At 32.0% G+C, this 26200-nt stretch overlaps 3 protein-coding genes across 3 annotated transcripts; 2 read left to right on the top strand and 1 right to left on the bottom strand.

The window, feature by feature from the left end:
* Positions 1-107: 107 nt before the first annotated feature.
* Positions 108-13136, top strand: LOC116775399 (vacuolar protein sorting-associated protein 35). The gene is made up of 18 exons (XM_061524758.1): positions 108-235; positions 394-474; positions 873-993; positions 1614-1807; positions 2333-2461; positions 3097-3182; positions 3847-4039; positions 4273-4401; positions 5113-5217; positions 5448-5596; positions 6037-6253; positions 7531-7640; positions 9747-9915; positions 10338-10435; positions 10772-10950; positions 11653-11786; positions 12286-12459; positions 12749-13136. Exons 2-18 carry the CDS (start codon positions 400-402, stop codon positions 12905-12907), a joined length of 2421 nt encoding a protein of 806 aa, XP_061380742.1. The 5' UTR covers positions 108-235; positions 394-399; the 3' UTR covers positions 12908-13136.
* A 142-nt stretch (positions 13137-13278) lies between these two features.
* Positions 13279-17884, bottom strand: LOC116775127 (protein LTV1 homolog). Its single transcript, XM_061524760.1, has 11 exons — positions 17762-17884; positions 17533-17691; positions 17252-17371; positions 16870-17020; positions 16672-16785; positions 16256-16377; positions 15848-15976; positions 14708-14862; positions 14174-14321; positions 13919-14103; positions 13279-13506 (listed from the first exon to the last, which is right to left on the bottom strand). Exons 1-11 carry the CDS (start codon positions 17762-17764, stop codon positions 13329-13331), a joined length of 1464 nt encoding a protein of 487 aa, XP_061380744.1. The 5' UTR covers positions 17765-17884; the 3' UTR covers positions 13279-13328.
* Positions 17885-17887: 3 nt separating this feature from the next.
* On the top strand, positions 17888-24644 carry LOC116775401 (isoleucine--tRNA ligase, mitochondrial). The gene is made up of 12 exons (XM_061524757.1): positions 17888-18297; positions 18499-18621; positions 19246-19607; positions 19806-19919; positions 20112-20311; positions 20710-20870; positions 21237-21470; positions 21894-22060; positions 22310-22442; positions 22759-22910; positions 23193-23327; positions 23585-24644. Exons 1-12 carry the CDS (start codon positions 18106-18108, stop codon positions 24435-24437), a joined length of 2826 nt encoding a protein of 941 aa, XP_061380741.1. The 5' UTR covers positions 17888-18105; the 3' UTR covers positions 24438-24644.
* The last annotated feature ends 1556 nt before the right edge of the window (positions 24645-26200 follow it).

The raw sequence follows: 26200 nt of genomic DNA, 5'->3' as shown, positions 1-26200 counted from the left end.
TAAAATCTTTTTTTTCTCTGTGTCTTATGTTATATACGTTTTATTCAATACAGTGACCAAAGATTTTTATTGTAATTTTTAACCTATGGTTTTTTATACATGTCAAACGTCATTTTACGATGTTATCAGAAACTTCAAGTTCAACAACATTTATTGAAGTTTGAAGGTGTTTTTGTGTGGTGCAAAACGTTTTTATCAACGAATTACTGTTTTACCTATTCTTATTACGTGTTCGGTACGTATTCCCTTCACTGAAAAACATCATGGAGCATTTAGATCATCCATTTTTGTATATTTGGTCGAATGTTAGTTACGTATTTATGTAGGAGAAGATGAATAAAAAGTGGTTTTTACCGATAATTAGGTGTCGATTAAATATTATGTTTTGAGCAGGCACAAATGACAAACCAGGCGTCGCCCGTAGAGGAGCAGGAGAAGCTTTTGGAGGAAGCGTTAAGCAATGTAAAATTTCAGGTAGCAATAATAATAAATATGTACTTACCTCTAATAACCAATTTAATGTGCAATAAATATTTTGACACATACATTACACCTCTACAATAGTCAAAGTTATATAAACTTGAATACTATAAAATAAAAAATTTCTAAATTACTATTTATATTTATCTTATAACTCAGTTGTAATATAGAAAAAAAAAACTGTCCATATGAATTAATACATCAAGAAAACTCAAAAACAAAATAGAAAACAAATAGGTTTAATTTTTCATTATTTTTTGTTAATTTTCTTCACTCATATTTTCCACAGCGTGTTTTGTAGAGATTAAGATGAATACTCTTATTTAATTTCGTATATCTTCTTCATGCTATTATTAAAAAAACTTTACTAGTTGGAACTCTTTTTATTACAGGCATTTCAAATGAAAAGATGCCTGGACAAATCAAAACTTATGGATGCATTGAAACACGCTTCTACAATGCTGGGAGAGTTGAGGACATCACTTTTGTCACCAAAGAGTTATTATGAATTATGTATCCTTTAGAAATATTAATTTAATGTAACAGGAAAACTATTTGACTATTTTTTTTTTATAAAATTTGATACAACAGCCAGTATTAATAGAATTTTCAATTGTTTATGGTAATGACATTTATTTAGCTAGACATATAAGACCCACATATAGACTGTGGCCCTATGCTATATAAAATTTCTAAAGTATGAAGTACATACAAAAATAGAGATATATGTCTAATGATAAATATTATTTAAAAGCTTTGCCTATCTTAATATTTTATTAAAAAGAATACCTATTACTAAAAAATTGTAAAAAAAAAAATTTTAATTATATTGAATTGTCAGAAATATTTACACATGAACTATTAATTATTAAAAAAAAGGACAATTGCATACATCATTAGTTAATATTGATTAGAAGTATGTGAACATATTCTTGATGATCCACATTTTTCATCTGAAATCTTTAGAACTTTGAAAATATATGTAACTATTAAATTGTCATGTATAATATTAATATATTCATACACAGATTAAAAAAATATATATTAATGGTAAGCCATATATAGCCTGCTTTTGTTTTATTATTATGTACTTCTATATTATCTATTCAATAAGCTCCTAACAACAAAACCAGACATGGCAATTACTGATGAGCTCCGCCACTTGGAACTGTATCTTCTAGAAGAATTTCAGAAGGGTCGTAAAGTTGCAGATTTGTATGAACTAGTACAGTATGCTGGGAATATTGTACCTCGTTTGTACCTATTGATAACAGTCGGCTTAGTTTACATCAAAACTAATACAAATTTAAGGAGGGATTTGCTCAAGGTCTGATATGAATTACTTGGCTAACTATATATATATGTTTGATTTTTTAGGTTACACTACAAGTATTCCTATCAAGTAAAAATCATGTCCTGTCTAAACATTTTTTAGCCTATGTTAAAAAAACAGACGAAAAAAATTATTATTTTTTGTATAAACTTATTTTTATCATAATGATAGTAGCAAGATTAAATTTTTTTACTTATTGTTTTACATACGCAAGTAGATTTGAAATATTATATATAAACATATTAATTTCAACTGTCCATAATATGAATTAATACATCAAGAAAACTCCATAAAAAATTGAAAACAAATAGGTTTAAATGTTCCTTATTTTTTGTTAGTTTTCTTCACCAGTATTTTCCAGTATTTTTTAATATATATACATATATATACATTCTATTAATATAATGAATGAAGTTTACATTTAATATAATGAATGTAAACTTTATTCATTCAATCAATATAATGAATGAAGTTTACATTTAATATAAATGTAATCTGTACCTTCAACATCATTTGCAGGATCTGGTTGAAATGTGCCGTGGCGTGCAGCATCCGTTACGCGGGCTGTTTCTAAGGAACTATCTCCTCCAGTGTACAAGGAATGTTCTGCCCGACACCGTGGAAGCGGAGAATGAAAATGAGGGGAATGTAAGGAAAATACATAAGTTTTATTATAACTTAACTAGCTATAAAAATTTCTCTGGGGCTGTAAACTTCATGATGTATATATATACACATATATATATATGTGTGTATAAATACTGGCTGTTACCCGCGACTCCGTCTGCGTTAGAAAAATAATAAGAAATATAACAAAACTTTAAAGCCCCGTATGCGCCCTGCCTCTCACTCGCGCTTTATAATTTCGGGATGGTCATTCGGGATCTTGAAAAAAGATACCCTAAGTTACTTTTTATTAAATCAGCTACCTGCCAATAATTTAAATGAATCTAATATTTTTTGGATAAACTACGCGGTTTTCGGTTACTTTTTAGCAACTGTGCTCACGGCCACATCTCGTAGTATATATATATAAATGAAGAAACACTATTATCATACTCACAAATTTTGTAAATGACATATTAGTAATAAAACGGTTATTATATCACTGTAGTACAAACATTTAAGATAACAAAAAGATAAAAAGGAAACTCGAAATTGAAAAGATAAAATAAAGTTTACTTCAGTATAATTATGTGAAGTAACATAATTTATATAGCTAGAAGGATGTTTTGCGAATTTGTAGTCTATTCAGTTGTAATAGTGTTCATTATTTGTTGCAGGTCAGAGACGCTATAGACTTTGTGCTGATGAATTTCGCCGAAATGAATAAGCTGTGGGTCAGGATGCAACACCAAGGACATTCGAGGTTTTTATTCAAATATATACAATAATTAATTTTAATAAAGAAATAAGTGACTTACATTAATGTGTAGTAGTAATTAGAATGTATGGCTGGCACGTATCTTGGCAATTTTGGCGTGGTGGGGATAAGCTGGGCTGGTATACTTGGTGCAAAAAAAACTGGTCACTTTTGACGATTATGAATAACAAAATCTCGTAACAGTAACAATACGACGGGTCCAATTTAAGTGCTCGCAAGTGTACTCGGGGGCTAACATCCGATCACGTACAATAATTATGACGTCACGTTTCCCGCGTCCCATGACATACCTATGACCCGGGATTTACACTAGCGTACGGGTCGCGAGACGAGACACGAGCAAAAGCACGAGGTGACAGTTCCAATAGTCGCTCGATAATGTAAATTACAAACGATTCTGGTCTCAATGCACTCGTAATAAGAACGGTAACTTACACTCTCGGGCGACTATTTAAAAAAAATATCTGCTTGTTGATAATTAAATATTAAATTGTTTACACCTAAGACTCTATCTGCGCGTCTATCGTCTCCACGTGCCGTCTCTACCAAGTTACGTGCCGGCTGCTAAACTTGAAACCCTTCGTTTTGATTTAGACGGTATAAACTTGAGATAAGAATAGTGATGTATATGTATGTTTTTTTTTTCAAGGGACAAAGAGCGTCGTGAGCGTGAAAGATCAGAACTACGCATCCTGGTTGGCACCAATCTTGTCCGAGTGTCACAGCTGGAGTCTGTCAGTGAGGCGGATTATCGGAGGCTGGTGCTGCCAGCTATATTGGAACAGGTCGTGAGCTGCAGGGATCCCATAGCACAGGAATATCTCATGGAGTGTATCATACAGGTAAATACATATAAACACACACACACACATATATATATATATATATATATATATATAGAGCTTGGACTAAATATACAAAAAATTGGTACAAAATATTCATTATCATTTTCTTATAGATTGAAATCTAAATTACTGAAATATTTAAAATTTTATACATTTTTATATATTATTGCTCTAAATCTGTATTATGTAAAAATCACTTAACAATAACAATTTTATTCTGTATCATTCAGGTCTTCCCCGATGAGTTTCACTTGGCAAACCTTCAGCCGTTCCTGAAGTCATGCGCTGAACTGCAGCCCGGTGTTAACATAAAGAACATCATTATAGCGCTCATTGAACGACTTGCCGCCTACAGTCAGGTATGTTGATATCTTCACTTATATACACTTATAGGTCTCTCTCTCTCTTTCACTCCTATTAGTCTCTCTCACTCTGACTTTATAATTTACTATTTAAACCCCAATGCACAAAAGAGAATTGTAAGTTTGATGACAATGTAAATGTGATGGTGTGTGTATATGTATATATGTGTGTGCATGTGTCATAGTATTTCCTTGCAGATGTTTGTAGCTATGTCTGGTTAATGATGGTTACAACTCTTTCAAAATTATATAGGCCGTTTTTGGCCTGTGATAATTATGAATAAATTTTCTTAATAAACATATTAACAAGATACTTCATATCTTTTTACAGTTGAATTTTTTTTGCTTAAAAAGTGGCTTCAAAAATTGTTTACAGTTATTATGTGAGTTCAAATAGTCAATACAACTGTGAATATAAAATTAAAAATTTAATTATTTTAATTATTCAACTTACGCGTATTGATCACATTAACGGATGTTATGACGTCACGACCAACAGACTATAAACGGCTCCATAGTACATACAGGAATTGTTGTAATATATTTATAACCTTGGTACTATATTAATCATAAATTATGTGTGTGAAATTAAGCTAAATCATCCTTAAGATATAATTGTCACATAAAGGAAACATAATAATTTTAAAGATATTTTTTCTAATAGAATATTTTTTTATTATATGTATTTTTAATATATAATTCTTGCAGAGGAACGAGGGGAATGTGAATCTGAGTGTTGTCCTTGATGATGGACAGGAACAAGAGGTGCAATTGTTCGAGGTGTTCTCTGATCAGGTCGCTGCTATCACTCAGGTGATATATATTATTAATAATTAAAATTATATATATATATATTAAAATATTGTCTTTTCCTTAGCATAATATGCCACTGCTTGTATACATACAACTCCAAATGTAACCAGTCATGAAAAGTCCAGTACTTATAGTAGTAACATATTTCCTGTCGGGAATCGAATTAAAGACTTTCGACAGAACTTCAATCAGTGCTGTCTGCCCCAGATTATACAATATTTTGTTCACAGAGTCGCACAGACATGCCGCCGGAGGACATGCTTTCCCTGCAGCTGGCGCTGTTGAAACTAGCACAGAAATGTCACCCTGACAAGCTGTCTTATGTGGACAGGGTGTTAGCTCACACCGACAGGATATGTGTAGACATACTACCATCAGGGTTGGTAAATTATTGTGTGTACAATGAGGAATTATTTAAACTGTATGTTTGAATGTTCTTTGACCTTGTTACAGAAAATTACTAAATATTTCTCAAACATATTCTGAGTTTGTTGATAAGTAATTGACATATCATAATAATAAAGGCGTTTCATACAATAAAGTTATTATATAGCTAGAGGCCAATGGCATTTTTCATTATAGAACTTATAATTTAAAGATATTTTTTTTTTCTGTAGCTTTAGGTGAGTTTAAACAAATTTACATCAACACAAATACAACATTGAATTAAAGTTAGCAATAAAACGAAATGTCCCTAACAAATATATATTTTTTAATCACACATTTGACACTACTTATTCTAGTCAGCTTAACGTATATAAGGTACAATAAATTTAGTACTGCTTTATATAAAAAAATTATGATAATTCGTTTTTCCAGAAAACCATACTTGGAGCACAATACACCCGTGTTCAAAGAGCTCATGAAGATACTGAAGCTGCCAGCTGATCATTACAAGAACATACTCACATTGATCAAGCTCCAGAACTACGCTCCACTCATCAACAGGCTGAGCCAGCCCGGCAGGATGCTGATAGCTGTTCATCTTATCAACGACGTCCTCGAGAGCAATACAACTGTCTCCACACCAGAAGATGTGAGTAATTATTACCCTTCCTTCTAAAAACCTTCCAAAATGTAAGATATTTTTGTACATTTACTTCTACATTGTATGTGACATTTAAACTATTTTGTATTAACCGTCCAAAGTTTATATAACAGAATAAAACTGAATTTGGTTATTGATTAACTCAATGTGTTATATCCTGATTTTTTCACTAACCATGCTCAGGTTTAGATAATTTTAACCGCCTCAAACAAAACTGGCACCAGAAGTCATAGTTATCAATGATGAAATTGTTAAATATTTGTCTGTGACTAGTATCTAATAAAACTATACTAATTTTTTTATGTTATATCGTGCTAAGTAGAAAAACTGAATCACATAACTAAATATAATAGAGTGACTTCCTACATGGTGCTTGATATTATTATTTAATAATACCGACTAAGTATAACTTGTTACGTACGCGCTACATATTATAAAATAAATGGACATCGCCGGGGCAACATCGTTGTATGGATAAATTATCATATAACGAGTGACGCCGCTGACTCCGCGGAACCAACACCAAGCCGTGTGAGCCAGAAGATTCCTGACACCACACAAGCTATGGAATGGCATTGATATCCTAGCATCGGGGCAATCATGTAGTCTTAGGTATAGGTTATGAGTTTTAATATGTAACTCTTATTTTAATATACATATAAGTATGTTTCCAAGCTTTGCTGGAACCTCCAGTGGCCACCCTGTATAATGAACTAATAAACAACAATGTCTCTATTTATTTGACTTACAAAAAATATATATAACCTAATAATTACTTTATGTATGCAGTGTAACTAATTTAATATAATATTTTGTTACTTCATAAATCTGTTTGACCGTTTATTCATAATATTTTTTTTTCAATTAATAATTTAACAGACATAAAAATTCTGAACATTATTTATGGATCATAATATAACTATTATCATGTTTAGGTCAAAATTGTATTTATTTTAGATATTAGTATATTTTTTTAATCAAATAAATGTTGCCCAAGTTAATCTTTGTTGCATTATCCACAAGTGAAAGTCCTTTCAATATCGGTCCAGCACTTTTATAGATTAGCCGGAACAAAAATACAGGCGGGTAAAAATATGAACAATTTTATATTAGTATATATGTAACTTATGTAATTCTAGTATAAAACGATATCTTACTGTTACGCTCTGACAAAAAAAAAATGATTATTTGTATAGATTTTCATGTTACAGTCTATACATATACATAATCTATATATGTATATATAAATATAAGTCTTCCCCCAGGTGGAAGCTGTTCTCTCAATGCTGGATGTTCTGGTCAAGGATCAAGCTGATCCTCCAGCAGCTGAACAAGATGCTGACGATTTTATGGAAGAGCAGGGGTTGTTAGCCAGGTATGTGGGTTACAAATACACACACATACATACATAACCATACAAACATACATACATACATACTTATTTATTTAATATTTGTTTGTGTATCCCAGATTTTAGTTATGTGAAATTGGGATTTTTTAAATATCCCTCAAGTAGGATTTATATGTTATACGTTGGTGTTTTCATCGTAAAATATGTTTTTTTTTTTAATATTAGTCTAAGGTTTTATTTAAATTATCAAAAACGGTTTCAGAGTTGCTACAATAGTTGCTACAAAAGTTCACATAAAGTAAAGATGATTGGTAGTTAATAAAATTTATTAATTAACATTTTTCTATTTGATGTCCAAGAATATGTCAGTAAATTTAATATTAAATTATGGTTTGCGGAGAAAGGCAGGGAAATATAACTCGATATTTAGGTTATCTTGAATCAAACGTGGTCACGGGTAGGCGAGATTGAAGTGTCCGTCGGTTAGTCTTGCTATTTGTCAAATAAGCGCATCTTATTCGAAAATTTTTCTTTATCTACTTTATTTCACATCTACAGCTAGCTATAATATATGATTCTACCAAATAAATTATAATAAAGATACATACTATATTTAAATTTAATAAAAAAAAAATCTGACAAAGAAATAAAAAAGTCGCCATTAAAACGGAGACCATTTCAATTACCCTTCTATTAAATATCACTTAAAGAAGTAGGAATAAATTATTTTATCATCAACTAACGGACATCCAATTTCTGCGATGAAATTAAAAAGCCGAAATTAATCATGTACTAAATATCTTTTTAATCTATGTTCTCTTTTTTTAAAAATAATATGTTGATGATTTTTTAAGTATCACTAATTCTGAACTTTATCAACTTAAAAAAGTATTTATAATATAATAAAAATAATTTATTCTATGAAAATCTTAAATTACATATATATTAAATTTCTTTTTTATTTATTATTGATCCATTTTCTACACCAAATCTAATTCGATGAATTAAAATGCTAAATAAAATTCGACATCATTTTCGGCGACATATATAAAATTGTCGAAAACAACGTAGTTACCAACACGATAGTTCAGTTGTTAGAACTGGCTTAGCACGGTACGGCCAGGTCGCGGGTTCGAATCCTGAATCGGTTGATAATATGTAGAAAAACCTTTACACGTAAACAATCCCGGCAAGGATTGCAGGATTCGATCTCACGACACGCGGCTTACCGCCCCATCGTTCAACCAACTGAGCTATCATATTGGTACCCTATATTGCGAATCCAGCGAACACTATCCCTTAATTAAAAACTAAAACCTAAACATTATAAACTCCTTTTTTAAATATAGTAAAGAAAAAAAACGAAAATAATAATTACAATTTCAATTATTAGATTTTAAATTGAAAAATATTATTCAACCCTTAATTTTGTCAACAGCGCCCTCTAGTACATTAAGGGTTAGTTAGGGTGGAACGTATCCAAGTTGATTCCCGCCAAATGCCTAACAGTACTGTTAAGTGACGTCCAGTTCGAAAAAGTTTAAATTGTCCTTTTATGATTGTATGAAAACATTTAAAATACCAATCAAACTATTTTCATGTCCGAATGCTTAAAATTAAATAACCCTGTTAGGAATTTCTTTCGCACATTTTGATATTTTTTCAAAGAATTATATGAAATGCCGAGGTTTTGGGAATATAAACATTTTTTCATATATTAATATAGATTACATTAAATATGTTATGAATAAACGAAATATGTTTAATTTCTTATATTATCTGTGTCATGAATAAGTATATATTATTTTAAATTTTCAAGGAGGTTTTACTTATAATTTGTAAATTGATCATTTTTATGTTTATTATAAATCAGTTTAAGTTTTTAAATACAATTTATATAGTCATTGGTACATTATTTTCGCAAGTGAATGTGGGAATTATCTTAGATATTTCGTCCCCCTGTTCTATATATGTATATTATCTCGATACATATTTCCGATTATAATAAAAATTCAAGTAATTTTAAGTATGGTTTACGAAAGATGGTGTCTTAAAACTTGGTGATTAAAAACATCACTTCATATTCCGTCATATAGACATATACTAATAATCATTTAATCCCGGTTCCAGACTGATCCACCACTTCAAGTCGGACTCGGCCGACCAGCAGTACCTTATCTTGAGCACCGCCCGCCGCCTGCTGCAGGGCGGAGGCGCCGCCCGCATACAGCACACCTTCCCGCCGATTGTGTTCCACGCCTACTCGCTGGCATTCACCTACCACCAGCTCAAGGAACAGGTGATGCCATACAATCGCACGGAAAACATCACTCATGCACTCACTGACTCACTCACTCAGTCTATCATGCACTCACTCGAGCTATCATGCACTCACTGACTCACTCATGCACTCACTGACTCACTCATGCACTCACTGACTCACTCACTCTATAATGCACTCACTTACTCTCTCATGCACTCCTAGACATATGTACATATGTAGGACTTCTCGGCAAATAAAGGTTACAAGTGTCCTTAGTATTAGCCATTATGGTTCACGTAAATACTCTCAGTTTAAACGTGATGTTCGTTACGCAGCTATAATAATTTAAATGTTCTAAACCTTCTTTAATATAGGAATTGGGGACAAGTAGATGTTTATTCGAGCAAAGGAAACACATAATTGCTAAGTATGTTATTTGGTTTAAATATATTTTTTAGGATGAGATGTGGGAGAAGAAATGCCAGAAGATATTCCAGTTCTGTCATCAGACGATCAGTTTGCTGGTGAAGGCCGAGCTCGCTGAACTCCCACTAAGGTATGAAATGTCCTTATCTGGATATTATCCTAGATACTATATATAATATCTAGATTTGTTGCTTTGACTGTGACGTATATATTAAAGTTTTACTAGTTTTTGTCGCGACTCGTCCAACGTCTTTTCATCATTAGAAATGTATAGCTGACCTTAGCAGCAGTAAATAAGCAGATTTTGTACTTATTACGTTAATTTTATTTATTTCTTCTTCACTAAAATTTGATGAGAACTATGTCTGTGTTCTGGTTCTGAGCTACCATCCAATAAATTTTCAGCCAGCTCGTTACAGCCCTTCTTGTGTTATAAATAGTGTAATTTACACAAATATATTTCCAGATTGTATCTCCAAGGAGCTCTCGCTATAAGCGAGATAGGTTTCGCTAACCACGAGACCATAGCCTACGAGTATTTATCACAGGCGTTCTCGTTGTATGAAGACGAAATATCGGACAGCAAAGCCCAACTGGCGGCCATCACGCTGATAATAGCAACGTTCGAACAAATCAATTGCTTTGGTAAGTTTGTAACAAATATTTATAATAATGAGGTATTCAATCGTGGTTTTTGAATCGAACACGTGTCTGCCGCGGGGCAGGGGAGGGGCTGTCTCGTGTTACAAGTGGCGCCATCTGTGCCGTACTAATTCTAACATGCTATCATCTTTAGAACTATTTTTATGACTGATGTATTAATTATAATACTGAATGAGTGTAATTTTGTAATGGCAACATTTAAGTATCGACTTGTATTTGTAGACTATAAATACTGGCTTCAGCTATTTTGTAAGATATCATTGGAAGTAACGCTGAACATTGAAAATCAAATCTGAAACTGTATCTCGAACACTCGCGCCTTGCCGGTTCATTGAGTGTTTTATAAAAACGATTTCTACACTGTTGCTCGTGTCTACAGGACAGATTTTAATTTGAAAAGCTTAAAGTGTGCGTGTCCAAGTTTGAAGAAACTGGGAATATAATACAAGAGTTTATTATTTGACATCTAAAAACGTTAACACTCTGAGACACTATAGTTCATCAACATATAGTTTCTGTTTTAAGTAGTTAAAATTGTATTTATTTTGTTAATGAAAGTGTTAAGTTTAGTGTTCATTTATTTTTAACAACTTGCAATAATATAAAGAAATAACTTGAATATTTATATATATATATACTCAATATTTCTCGCATTTGTAATTATAATGTGATATATAATTAAAGGTGCTGAGAATGCTGAGCCTATGAGAACGCAGTGTGCCCTCGCTGCCAGCAAGCTACTCAAGAAACCTGATCAGAGCCGGGCTGTTGCATTATGTGCACACCTCTTCTGGAAAGCTGGTAAAGATGGACAACAGGTAAGAATATATATACACACACACATATATATATATATATATATATATATATATATGTGATGTTACTTTTACAAAGATAAACTTGATAGATATTTTATTTTACTTTTTCCTATCAATGAATAGTTTAAGTTTAATTAATTTATTAACAAAATTATAGATTAAAAGCAATGTTTATTCGAAAAACGAAATGTAAAATTACTAATAATATAAAAGAAAATATTATTAAAATCAAAAAAAAATTGTATGATGAATTTTAATAAATTTTACCTAAACATGTCCAAGTCCGGTTATAAGTAATCAGTAAAGCAACTGAGGAGTACATTTCTTATCTCTATACGTTCTTTAATTTCACGTTTTATAGTATTTCAATATAGATATATATATATTTTATTTTATGTTACTAAAATATATATATTTTAGTAACATATATATTTAACAATCTCTAAGTCCTAATATCTATATTCTGTAGTACAATAGATAGTGTCTTTTCATTTAACAGTGGGCATTGAACGATGCGTCCCGAGCTCTTGACTGTCTGAAGAAAGCGGCCCGCGTCGCCCAGCAGTGTATGGACGGAGGTGTGCAGGCCCAGCTGTTGGCTGAGCTGCTGGGTCGGTACGCGCTTCTCAGGGAGAGGGGACACGCCAGCCTCACCGCGCCTCTCATACAAGCGGTAGGGTGACTAGTGACGACTTAGAGCAGGGTGACGTCTGACGTTACAGTGTAAGGTGACTGAGGTGACGTGTGACGTCAAAGAGTAATTTGACGTGTGATGTCACAGAGTAAGGTGACGTGGACGTCGCAGAGTGGAAGTTGAGCTAGACATTTTGTTACTCCCTTCAAACAGGCAGTATAAATAATTGGCACTGTCCAGAGATAATGTAATTTCAGTCTATATTTAATTTGCTTATGACTTTATTATATTAATATATCTGTATGACATATTTGTTTTAAAACTACAGATAATACAAAAAATCCGCGAGGAGCTGGGCAACCTGGACCAATCGGAGGAGGTCGAACAGATCACGAAGCACTTTCACAACACGCTGCAGCATTTAAAGAACAGGATGGAGTGTCCCGACCCTGAGGGTCTGGGATATGAAGGGTTGCAACTGTCTTAGACCCTGGATATAGAGGAAATTACGTTATAAGTTACATTATATGGTAACTCAGAATCTGGTAATGTCATAGTATTAACACAGCTATAGGGAATTAATTATAATCGATATCTAGTAATAAATATTAACGTTTAGAAATGAAATATAACAAAATGTGTTGTTTAGTTCCGACATGATCTGTGAATAACATCTCTATATAAATATTTTAAAGCAATATATGATATGTTTATAAGCTGTTTTTATTATACATATTTGTGTATGGGAGGGGGGGGGGAGCGGGTTCAGAGGCGTGTGTGTGTGTACGTGCGTGCGCACGCGCATTGGTTTTTTATGTAATTAATTTCTTTATTATAAAATTAAATAAGACTGCTTGCTGGCAATATGAAATATTTTTTTATTAATGTATAATATATATTTTTGATGTTCACAAAATTCTATTCCCTTGGACATTATTTCTATTGTTCAACATAATTTTCTCCTGTCGTTTCTTCTCTTCTTTAAATGCTTCTTTGTTTGCTTTCTTTTCGATTCTTCTTTCTTTTCTATATTCTTTTAACAAACGTTTCCTCTCTTTCTTTTCTTCTGCTGTTTCGTCTTTAGGTCTGTAATTATTGATATATTAATATAAAAATGTAGTAATGTCCATCTTATCAGGACACGTGAAAATATTTATCATGCCTAATTCACAGAGTACAGTCGGCATATATTTTTTTAAAGACTTGACCGTATGTTAGCCCTTATTTTTGACAGCGTCACTTAGAAGGCTGGGTGGGCCGATGGGACCTTCTCGTTAAATACGGGCCTGAAAGGTCCGGGAGGCTACGATAGCTTAATAATAAAGCAACTGGTCCTTGATAGCTAGAGTTTTGAAAGTTTGAAACCTACTCATACCAATGAATTTTCAGTCTTTATTTTCTATACAAGTTCTTATTTATAAAATCTATTTCGTATGTACTCACATGATGTAACTTACACCAAAAATAAAGTCGACTGTCAAAGCTAGCTCGCACCTACCTTATGGACAGAACGCTTAATGTCGACAGCACTGACTCAGCGTTGGTCCGTTCATCATCAGAGACATCCTCATTTTTATTCATAGCATTGAACTTGGCCAGAGATTTAATTGTGAGTGTATTGTCTTTCCCCAGCGTTGATTCAGGTATACCGGTTTTCGCATTGATCTTAATTTTGGCCGGTTTCTGGAGACATAAATTACGATAAATAATAATAATGTAAGAAAATATATTTAAACATTAACCTTCAACTGACCTTTGGTTCCTCAATAACTTTGGGATGATTGTACAAGTTGGAGTAAGTTGACAGTATAGTTTCGCAATCCCACTTCTCCTGAGGGTCCACGTCCACTGACACGAGATCTTCATCCGACTCCTCGGCAATTTGTTGAAGGTATCTCATCCTACAATATTAATGCACGGAAGCCATAACATATATTTCCCGACTCTCCTTATTTATAGTTAATAATTTAAGTATGTAACAAAATAATCTATAATGTACAAGACATTTGCCTCCAAGATTCTTAGAAATCTCAGTATTAATAAAATTACAAAATCTCCAAGCAGAAAATTCGGTTTTTCTGTTTTATATTAAAAGGTATTGCTTATTAATTACAAACAGTAAGCAGAATTACCCAAGAACATTGGTTTTTCGAGAGATTAAATCTATTTTCAATATTAAATACAATCTTTATGTAGTATAATAAATTTGACAAAAAAAAAATTTACTAGTTAATATTGAACTTCCTTTTATGAAGTTTTTAAATTTTAATATAAAACACTGATGTACCTGGTGTCATTTTCTCGGCTCAGTTCCTTCCTTCGCTGTGATTCCTCAAACTCCTCAGCAGCCTGCAGCAGCATGCGGTGTGACTCCGGCATGAAGCCAGTTATCTCATCCATATCTAGAGCTCCCAGTTCTGTATCATCATATTCTGCATACAACTGGTGAATAAAAATATTATTTAGATTATATATATAGGTACGACTTTAAAATTTTCAGCCAAATAAGAAATAAACAGCTGTTTGTAAATAATGTAATCAGTACTAACTACATAACTTTCTTAAATATACATAAGAAAGACGGTGAGAATTTAGGAAAATTGGCGGGAGGGTAGCTAAGAACCAGGAGACGGACATAGGATACTTTTCATCTAGTTCAATCGAAAAAGAAAAAAATATTAATAAAATCAAAAATATGCTGATTTACTGCGCTAAGGAGAAACAGAGTTCGCTCCGTCGGATATACATTTCTTATTCTGAAGTTAACACGGACGGAGTCGCGGGAAAAAACAAGTTATGAATTAAACGTGATTCGTAATTATATAAAATATAATCTCGTTAATAATATGGTGTTTAAATAAATGAAAAACTTATTATAATATTTTATCACGATCTAAGTAGAGATCTCTGGAAAATTTTATAAAAGGTACAATGAAAAAATTACATAAATCTAATATTTTTTATATATAATATAAAAGTGACGTTCGTTCGTATCGTTTGAATCATAATTATCTTTACCACAAGTTTGCCTCACAAAACTGCACACAGACAGTTCCGTGTCTTTACATATATTGATACTATATACTAGCGGTTCCCAAACTTATTTTGTCTCTGCCCACTATGAGAATATATTATTTTTTAGCGCCCCCTTTTTTCACCTACTAAAAAACCACTATAACTAATCCTAGCTAAAAGAAATTACAAATCATACCCCAGACCTCTACACAATGCCTAATTTCGTTGGGTCTATTACCATTTCCCTTTAAGTCGCAGCGCCCACAAGTGGGCGTTATCGCCCACTTTGAGAAAGGCTGCTATACACAAAGACTAATGTACAAAAAATCCTTTGCATAAAACCAATAAAAGCTGCTCTTATCTTATTCACTTAAATAAAAGTATACAAGGAAAACAAAATAAATAATCATACCTTCTCAAATCTATTGTCCAATAAGGAGAGACCTTCGTTGCGTCTGATCACACTCGAGGACATAGAGTATTGTGAAAATCTAGACTTGGTGTCCTCTTTGTCCCACGATGGCATGTTCGGTCTTCCTTCCTTAAATCGGGAATAATTTATTATATAGCAATACAAATTGAATATTAAATGGTTTTTTACAATCATTGTATTTGACTTACATATACATATTTTTCTAGTGATTTTTTAATTGAATATATATAAGATATATGCAAGTTTAGAATATAGAAAAGACATAATATTATCATTAATTATTAAAAGACTGATATCATACAAAATAAGTATCATTTAAAGTAAAAAAAAAATTAAACCACTTAAAATATCATAGTTGTATGTATATATATTTATATGTATTTATACCTGCGATCTATCACTGTCATCGTCAGAGTCAAAATCTGATGCAAATGCTTTATCAGAGTTATCACCGGACATACTGCCTTCATCATCTCCACTATCACCATCATCATAGTCACCATCTTCACCTATCAATCAATCTCTAGTAATTAGACATGTAACTTATAGAAAATACTTTAAGGGACATAAATACATGTTTAAATTTATACAATATTCATGATATATATAAGGATTAAAATCAAACAATAATATAGAGTTATAAATTTGTCTACAGTCCACACCATCAATCTTCTAGTATCACAACTGTATTATTATTGAGGTTATTCTGATATATTTTTGGTCTATATTTTGAAATTGAGTTAAATTTAAAATACCCTCAATTTTTCTTCAACATCAAATACAATTCCACAGGACATAGATACCTTCTCCCATAGCCATTTCAATGAAATTGTCCTCTAGCTCGTTGTCGGGGTCATCGAAATCAAAGTCCTCGTCCAGAGCAGCGACTACATCGGGATCCAATTGGAGACAGAGCCCTGAAAACAACAATAATATTATCCCCTTTGTTATGTTAAAGATGTTAATTAAATAGTAGAGATCTAATGAAAATTATCTCATACCTTGTGAAGCCGCTTTATTCAACAATCCCACATCTTCTTCGACTTCGGAAGCAAAAACCGAGCTCGGCAATTGGATTTTCTCTTCTACACCGTCATCAAATTTCTCACTAATAGCCCCGTCATTAACTTTTTCCCCTTTATGTGACACTTTCTGTAAAAACATTGAGTATGTAGAATTATATAATTACAAGATTATTTTCAGAATAATACAACTTATATAATCTCATCTCATCTCATCTGTCCGTGACGGTTGCTGCAAAGTAACCGAAACATCGGGAATATGTAGTTTTTTTAATTATCCGAAAATATTAGTTTTATTTAAATGAATACTCACAAAAGTTATAGATCTCATTTTCTAAATCTATACTAAATATTCACTCACAGGTTGCAGCACCATTGTAACTTCTCTGGTATCTTTAAGATGTTGGAGGTAATTGTAATCATCATCAAAGTATATGCCATATTTTTTCTGCTCTTCTTTTCTTTGTTCTACTGATAAATGCTAAAATTTATATAAAATACATATTAATTGCTAGTGTTACGTAGAAGTTGAGTTGTTCCAGAAAGATTGTAATGAACAACTAGTAATTATTAAAATTACGTAGTAACATTATAATTTACAATTACAAATTTACAAAACAAAGCAGGTTATAAATTACTTACAGGTTCCTTTTCTTTTTTTACAGGAATACTGGCGTTCACGGGCACAAGCACACGTTGAGGAGCGGTTTCATCGGCGATTAAGGGATCTCTTTGGGATCTATGCACCAAATTGAAAGTTACAGCTTTTTTGCGATCTATAAACTTTTTCTTAGCTTTCGGCTGCAACAAACATTATAACAATGGACCATATTTAGTTATACAAATAAACAAACATTATTTATTTCGTTACCATTTTGGAAAAATTATTTGTTTTCAAGATTTATTCACAAGAACATGTGTTGTTTTGGCAGACATTAATTGAAAGAATTTATCTCAAGTTTGACACCTGCATTTTCTCTATACGTTTAGAAATTTACAATAATTTGTCATCGGAGTTGAATGATTTAAACTTCATAAACATATTGCACTAATTATTACCAAAAATCCGTTTATTTTTCAATAAGTCCTTAAAAACCACAAATTACTTTGTAACACCTGTTGCATTGAAATGTTACAATTCACGGACTCAAATTTCGGAATCCAGTTTACAACTTTACATGACATAACAAGAATTGTCAAAATAATAACCTTAAAATGCTCAAAACATACAATTTAAGAACTTTTCATAATAATTATAGAAAATCAAACATAAAATGGACCTCCTTCTTTTGTACGAGAGAGGAAAGTTCAACAAAACCAAAAACAAAAACATACTCTCACACAGTTTTGTTCCCTAAAACAAATTTTCCGGCTAGATCTAATATCAACAAAGAGAAAATTCAAAAGGTATCAATAAAAGTTATAATATAAACATACTTTTGATGATTAATTAGTAAATTTAAATATATTAACCTGTTTAAAAAAAGTTTTTTTTTTCTGAAATTATTTAAGAAATACATTAGAAAACCATTGTTAGTTTCTTATTAGTAATTCGTCAATTTTAACATAAATATCGGTTTCTATTTAACCACTTTAAATGTTATTTAGACTGCAAAGTTTTCCGAACTCTATGAATGGCAGCGGGAACATTTAACTGGTCCAGAATTTATTTTACATGACGGGCCACCTTATGCAAATGGAGATTTACATATGGGGCATGCTGTTAACAAGGTAAATGAAATAATTACACAATAGTATATATGTTGTATATAACAACGTAGCGACCCACTCTGGTTTCGCACAGGTATAAAATTAAAATCATATGCTTTGACGGGCCATATAGATCTATACTAAATTAACTATGTATTAAAGGTATTTAATTGGATACGGATTAATGCTGCATTGGTTAAAATAGCTTTGAAAATTAACCATTATTTGTTGTAAAAAGTAAATGACAAAAAAAGTTACTGTGGGATTTCCATACGAGATAGACATATAACATCACAGAGTTTTCTGTAGTTCTTTGCAATGTGTGCAATACTTAGTGCATTATTTTGATCAATCTCATAGGATTCAGCCTGTGTTTGCAATGTAAGCAGAAAAAAATGTAATTCTTTATGAATTCACATTAGAAACCTCAAAAATAACAGTATATGCTTCAATATTTAATTGATATTATTATACATGTAAACCTACCTTTTCAATCGCTCTATCTTTAAAAAAAAATCACATCAAAAACTTTTGCGTCCTTTAAATATTTAAGCATACATAGGTATTATGGGGACAGAGAAAGTAACTTTGGTTTTGATATGCAGTGACTTATAATTACATAACAATATCATCCATATCTTACAGATCATTAAGGATATAAACAACAGGAGTCAGATTCTTCAAGGCAATAAGGTCCATTATGTACCAGGCTGGGACTGCCATGGACTTCCAATAGAGTTCAAAGCTCTCCAGAAAACAAAAAGCAAAAATGAACCCACAGATCCAGTACAAACAAGACAAATAGCAAGAAGTTTTGCACTCAAAACAGTTAAGAGCCAAAAAGAAGCATTCGAAAGCTGGGGTATAATGGCCGATTGGGAAAAGCAATGTTATTTAACACTCAATAAAAACTATGTCCAGAGCCAGCTGAGATTGTTCTATAAAATGTACAAATCCGGCTTAATTTACCAAGCCCTTAAACCGGTTTATTGGTCTCCATCTTCAAGGTACATGATGGATTTTAACTATGATTATAAATTTGTTTCACCGTAACATTTGTATATAGAAATAAATTTTATTAATTGAGAAAATAAGTCACTGAATATTGTGTGATTGTGTGTCAGTGAGAATATTACTCAGTACATTCTTGTCTGTACTCTTAAGTTATTTTTAATATTATATCATAAATATATTTTGTCGTCTAGGACAGCATTAGCTGAAGCGGAATTGGAATATGATCCTAACTTTAAAAGCAAAGAGGTTTATTTTAAATTTCCCATGGAGAAAGTTCCTGATTTGGTAAAAAATGTCTGTTCTGAGTAAGTAATACAAAATAATGTGTCACAGACACTAAAATTCTGATGAACAATAATATTGTTATTATGTTAATTAAAATTATATAGTATTTAAAAAAATTTTACTGTATTAGTTTACAAATTATTATTGATTTGTTTCACGTTTACATAGCGTTATAGATAAGATATATATTTTTTTATTCATAATGTTGCCAGCCAACAAATATTTGCCCTCATCTGGACAACAACTCCTTGGACATTAGTTGCTAACAAAGCGATAGCTTACAACCCCAGCATGGTGTACTGTGTCGTCAAAATGAGTAAAAGATCTGAGCTATTCCTTATCGCTAAAGATCAGATTCAAGAGCTAGAGAGAGTATTGGACTGTGGAATATCCATTGTGGTGGAGTTTGAGGGTAGGTTTTAAAAAAATTAATACAATAGTATTATTTTTTATTAGTTTTTTTTTTAATTATAAATAATTAATTTACTTATATATATTTATTTTGAATAAAGTAATTGTTAGTCGTAGCAAATTATAAATAGCTTTTCTGTTTAGTATTTGCAACTTAAGTTCTGCCATATCAGAGGCATTTTATATTTAGGTTTTTTTCATTAAAACCCTCATTGACAATGTCAACCATATTTTGGTTTTAAATTGAGATTGGCTGAATATATCCTGGTTATAAAAAAACTAAAAATATCGAAAAAAAAAAATACATACATAACACTGGCACTATAGATGGATTAACATTATTAACAAAAAAAAAAAAAAAACTATACAAGAACTTAATCCTTCTTTTTTTTACCAAAGGTCAACATTTATCATCCACAACTTATAACGGTCTGACACACACTATGCCGCTAATACCAGGAGCACACGTGACCAGTGGCAAGGGCACTGGCTTAGTTCATACAGCACCCGCACATGGACCGGATGACTTTGTCGTTGCTCTCAATAATAATATTACTGTGGTGAGTAAAAAGTAAAAAGCGTTTGAAAGGAATAGCTGATTTTAAGCCGAGAAAGCTAAAATGTAAGCTAAAAAAAAGTGTGCTGTCACGTTTTGACACACCCACAAATTACAGTCACACACACATTGGCATTTATCAATAAGGTGACGTAAATAAAACTAATATTTTGGGATGTACGTTAGCTTTTTTCATTATTTAAGAAAAAATATGCTCTAGAGGTTTCGGTTACCCGTGATAGCTGCTGCAGAGTAATCGAAACCTCGGGAGCAAGTAGCTTAAAATAATTAAAAACGCGATAATACATCCCAAAAATAACTTTTTTCTGATTAATTTTACGATATCATAGACATGCATTTTTTTTCGCAGGAGTGCAATGTAGACGAACACGGCCGCTATATAAACCTCGGTCCCGATTTGGACGGGCTATACGTGCTGCAGGAAGGCCAGGAAACTGTGATGAAGAAGCTTCGAGACTCGATTATACATGAGGGTATATTCACACATTCCTATCCATTGGATTGGAGAACTAAAAAACCGGTTATCCTAAGAGCCAGCCATCAGTGGTTCATAGACACGAACGCGTTGAAACAAACGGCCCTGGTGAGATCTTTGATGGCGTAAATTGTGTGAAAGAGCAGTTTTCTTTTGCCAGTTTTAAACTTTAATGAGACTTTTAAGAAATATGCCACAATATTCTCGTTATTATCCCAAAGTTGAAAAATAATATGGAAATGGCTGTAGTAATAAAATATTTAGGTCTTGGTAAATGTTCCAACAATAATTTGGGAAAGACAAAAATAAGAAGCTGGGAGTGGGAGTAATATAAGATAAGTAGACTTAAAAGAAGCACATAAATAGTATATATATATATATATATAATGAAATAGCTTTTGCATATCGCTTTATTCCAATATGTAAATATATTTGTTATATTTTGCAACGATGTTTAACGTCTTGTAGTTTTCAACTTGTAAGTTTTACATAAAGAGACATTTTATTATTAAAATAACAGAAAAATTCTAGGGAGCTCTAGATAAAGTGGCTATCCTACCACCATCCACGGCGGACCAGTCTAGACAGGGCTTCCGCGCTCAATTGGAGAAGAGGCCCTACTGGTGTATATCGAGACAGAGAGCCTGGGGCGTGCCCATACCTGCTTTATATAGGGGTAACGAGATCATTGTTGATGAGTGAGTATCTAGATCATAATTAACTGGACATCATATTATTAGTATGGAGACCAGTATAAACGGATCTCTTAAGAATTTAACAATTTATGATTTCCCGTTCTGTATGCGTTGGTTATTCTCACATTATGATAAAGCAACCAGTGTAGATAGACCTATACAAATAATCGATATTGATTTTGATTCTATAACAGTCTTTTTTTAAATTATTTAATGATTTGAACCATTTTATTATATATAGGCATTTTGTAGGGAAATCATAGAGAATATCTGTTCTCTCATAGACAAGGACGGCACAGACGTTTGGTGGACTTGCGATGTTAAGGATCTCATGCCGAAGAAGATTTCTGAGAAATTTAATTGTGAAGAAATTACCAAAGGAAAGGTGAGGTTTAGGGTCATAGAAGTCGAGGGACATCATCAGAGACAAAAAAATTATATAAGTTCCACAGTTCTGAAATTATTGCAGTTTTATTAGTCTATGTTCGTTTCCTGCTCGTCAATTAGTTCCTTATTTTAATTTTGTACCGATATTTTTTAACATTGTTTTAATATAAAAAATAATAATAATATTGACAGCTTTTAATGTTTAAACATTCTAAGTCAGAAGAAGGCATACAAATTTCTTACTGTTTACAAAGTTTATCTTGTTTCGTTGTCCTATTGATCCTTTGATAATTTTCATAAAAAAATCTATCCAGGATATAATGGACATCTGGCTGGACTCTGGTCTTTCCTGGCACACCCTGGATCGTAAGGCTCACCTGTATTCTGAAGGTGTTGACCAACTCACCGGTTGGTTCCAAGCTTCCTTGCTAACATCTCTCGCTCTGAAGGGTGAAGCGCCTTACGAGTGAGTTATTTAGTGATATTGTTTATACAAATTTATTGTTAACAGTTCTGAAATCGTGAAACAGCTAGACTAGCTCGCCATCCATTATAGTAACTAAAAAAATGTCACTTGATAAAAGTTTTTCTCCTAAACATGTCTAAATACAATTTTTTCAGCAATAAGCTAGTGGAAAACGTATTTATTTACATACTTAATATTAATTATCTCCAAACAAATCTGTAATATGATATTTAAGTTAAAACTATCAATAATTCCAATAATTCTCTTTACATTCTCCCATAGATCTATATTCGTACACGGCTTCGTAGTTGACGACAAGAAACGTAAAATGTCTAAATCCATAGGCAATGTCATTGACCCGAAAACCATAATATTCGGTGACAAGAAGAACGCCGCTTACGGTGTCGACACCTTGAGGTATGCGAAAGTAATTCCCGAAATTCATTTACAAGTTATTCAATACTCACAAATTATATTAGAAAAAAAAAACAACAGTATTTTTTCTTAATTAACCAAAAATTAAAAGTAATTCTTTCTTATAACAACCATTGACAGATATGTGTAATCTGTTACTGAATCATGTATGACAGTAATTTACATAAAACCTCTTTCCTTTTACCTTTTTTCATATTTATTATTCAACATTATTCATATTATCACCTTTTGTACTCTAGGTGGTGGGTCGCGAGTCACTCCACTCAACATTCCCAAATAGTCATCAGCAAGAAACTTCTAGAGGACTGTCAGAACGAAGTGATAAGGATACGAAACATAATGAAATACCTACTCGGCGTGATCAGCGATTTAGGGAAGACGGATTTCTACAAGAATCCAACATTAAATTTCTTCGACCGATACATGGTCACGGAATGTCATAGTTTTGTGAACGAAACAAATCACCATTACGATAATTTTAGATACAATCATGTGGCGCAGAATGTATTATATTTTGTAAGTAATAAGGTGTCCGGATTGTATTGTCACTGTATTAAAGACAGGTTGTACTGTTCAATAAAAAATTCTAAAGAGAGACTCGCCGCTCAGCTTGTGATACATACGATTCTGGTCTCTCTGTGTAAGGGTTTAGGGCCAATTTTGCCTCATCTGATCGAAGAAGTGTGGCAGTATCATCCGTTGTATGATGAACCGTTTTATTTCACCAAAGAACTGCCAGTCTTGAAGCCGTCTGATGTTGATTCGTCGTTAATGGAGGCCATATTGGATATCAAAAGAAACGTTATACTAAAAACTAAAAATGAACATTTGAAGAAATTCGAATTAAATTTAACAATAAATTCAGAGTTATTCAATAAATTAGATGATTTAAACCACACAGATGGCATCAACGATAGCGTGTTATGTGAAATTCTAGAACTGTCATCTGTCAGACTGAATAATGGCGGGGAAAATATGCTCGTAGATTTGGCACAGAGTAAAAAAGATCAATGTTTGAGATGCAGGAAATATAATGCGATAGATAATAGTGACAAGTGTTTGAGATGTGAAAAAGTTTTAGCTATGTATTGAAATTGTTAGGCAAAATTTGAAGATAAAATTTTAATGTTATTTGAGCTTTAATCAAATTGTTATGAAAAGCATAACGAACAATTGTAGCCTAATAAATTCTAAGGCAAAATGTTATAATAAAACAATATAGTTCAGTCAATAATGTGTTTTCTTTGCTTTTATGATTAAACTAACAGAAATATCAAATTATAAACCATGAGAGGGGTTAAAGAAATACAAAGAAAATGAGTTTTATTTTAATTTCATGCACCAAATTTTCTTCCTGTTGAAAGTAGAGAAACAATAACTTTGAGGTTTGTGTTGTTACGAGATTATCGAAATTTCAAAAAAAAAAAAAAATAGGAAATTATTAAATTGTTTAAGAATTCTGAAGAAAAGTATTTTTCGTTCAGTTGTTTGATAATTTTAATTAGTATAATCTGCGAATATTTTTTTAATTATAAATAGAATAAAATATGAAATTGTTTTACTAAATCAGTAGAAATAAAGTAATTTATATTAGTCACTGATATTGAAAGCATTAATCTCGACAAAATGATTGTCTCGTCTAAAAAGACAAAATTCTATCTCATAATCATCATCATCATCATCAGCTTATCGGAGCCCACTGCTGAGCAAAGGCCTCTTCTCACACGGAGAAGGTTAGAGCATTAATCACCGCGCTTGCTCCAGACGGGTTGGCGATTGCAATCTTATAATTTGAAATTATAAGACCAGGTTTCCTCACGATGTTTTCCTTCACCGTCCGTCAGTGGTGTCTAAATACTCTTAGAAAGTACATATGATTCGGAAAAGATCACATTGGTACTTGCCAGGTTTCGAACCGGCGCCCTCAGGTATGAGAGGCGGGCCTGTAACCTCCAGGCCACCGCGACTTATCTCATAGTACTTATTTTTATAATTTATGTAATTATTAATCAATGCGCGAGAGGATGGCAACACATTTCTATTGACCGCAATTGCCGCCTGATTTTTACCAAACCGTTTAAAAATTTTAAATTCGTCCAACAAATAAACAACGTTGACATTGGATAAATTTTCCACGATTCCGGTGCGAATGAAGCCATAGCATACTTAAAAAAAAACGTAATTCTTAATGCTAAAACCACTACAATACGGAAAAAAATTATTGATAAAGAAATAATGTTTAAATAATAATATTGATATTTAACTCTCCGATTCTGTTATGTCATGAAAATGTGCAAGACATGTAACTCTTTTATTATAAAAAATGAGAAAGTTTCGAAACTTTAGCAAACTATAAATTGGCTTAGACGTTTATTCAAAATCTACATTGCTTGATTTTGCTATACGAATAGCATCAAGAGCATATTTTAACGATTATTAAAACAGTACATCTAAAAACGCGGACTGTAAAATTGTCTGATATTTGAATTTTCAGGTCGCTTTTAAACCAACAGTATGTTGGTATATAAATAAACGTTTAAATGCTAATATCGTTAATAATTTATAGAAAATACGATAAAGAAAATAAACATATGTATATAATTAATTTAATTATTCCTCTTAAAATTAAAAAAGGTTATATATACATTATAGGATACAATAAAGATTGTAATAAAAATATATTTATATATTAAATTATTATGTAGAAATAAAACTTAAACTAAAATCTCATATCGTCTGGCTGAGATCACGGTTACTTCGGTAAAAAATAATAATAAACGCGTAGTAAATAAGAAAAATATTAGTTTTATTTCAATGAATAAGTAGCCTCGAAAGTCTTAGCTCTCATTACTTAT

Source organism: Danaus plexippus, chromosome 25 (assembly GCF_018135715.1).
Source record: "Danaus plexippus chromosome 25, MEX_DaPlex, whole genome shotgun sequence".
Lineage (NCBI taxonomy): Eukaryota > Metazoa > Arthropoda > Insecta > Lepidoptera > Nymphalidae > Danaus > Danaus plexippus.
Note: the sequence above shows the minus strand (reverse complement) of the source record. Positions and strands in the feature narration are given on the sequence as shown.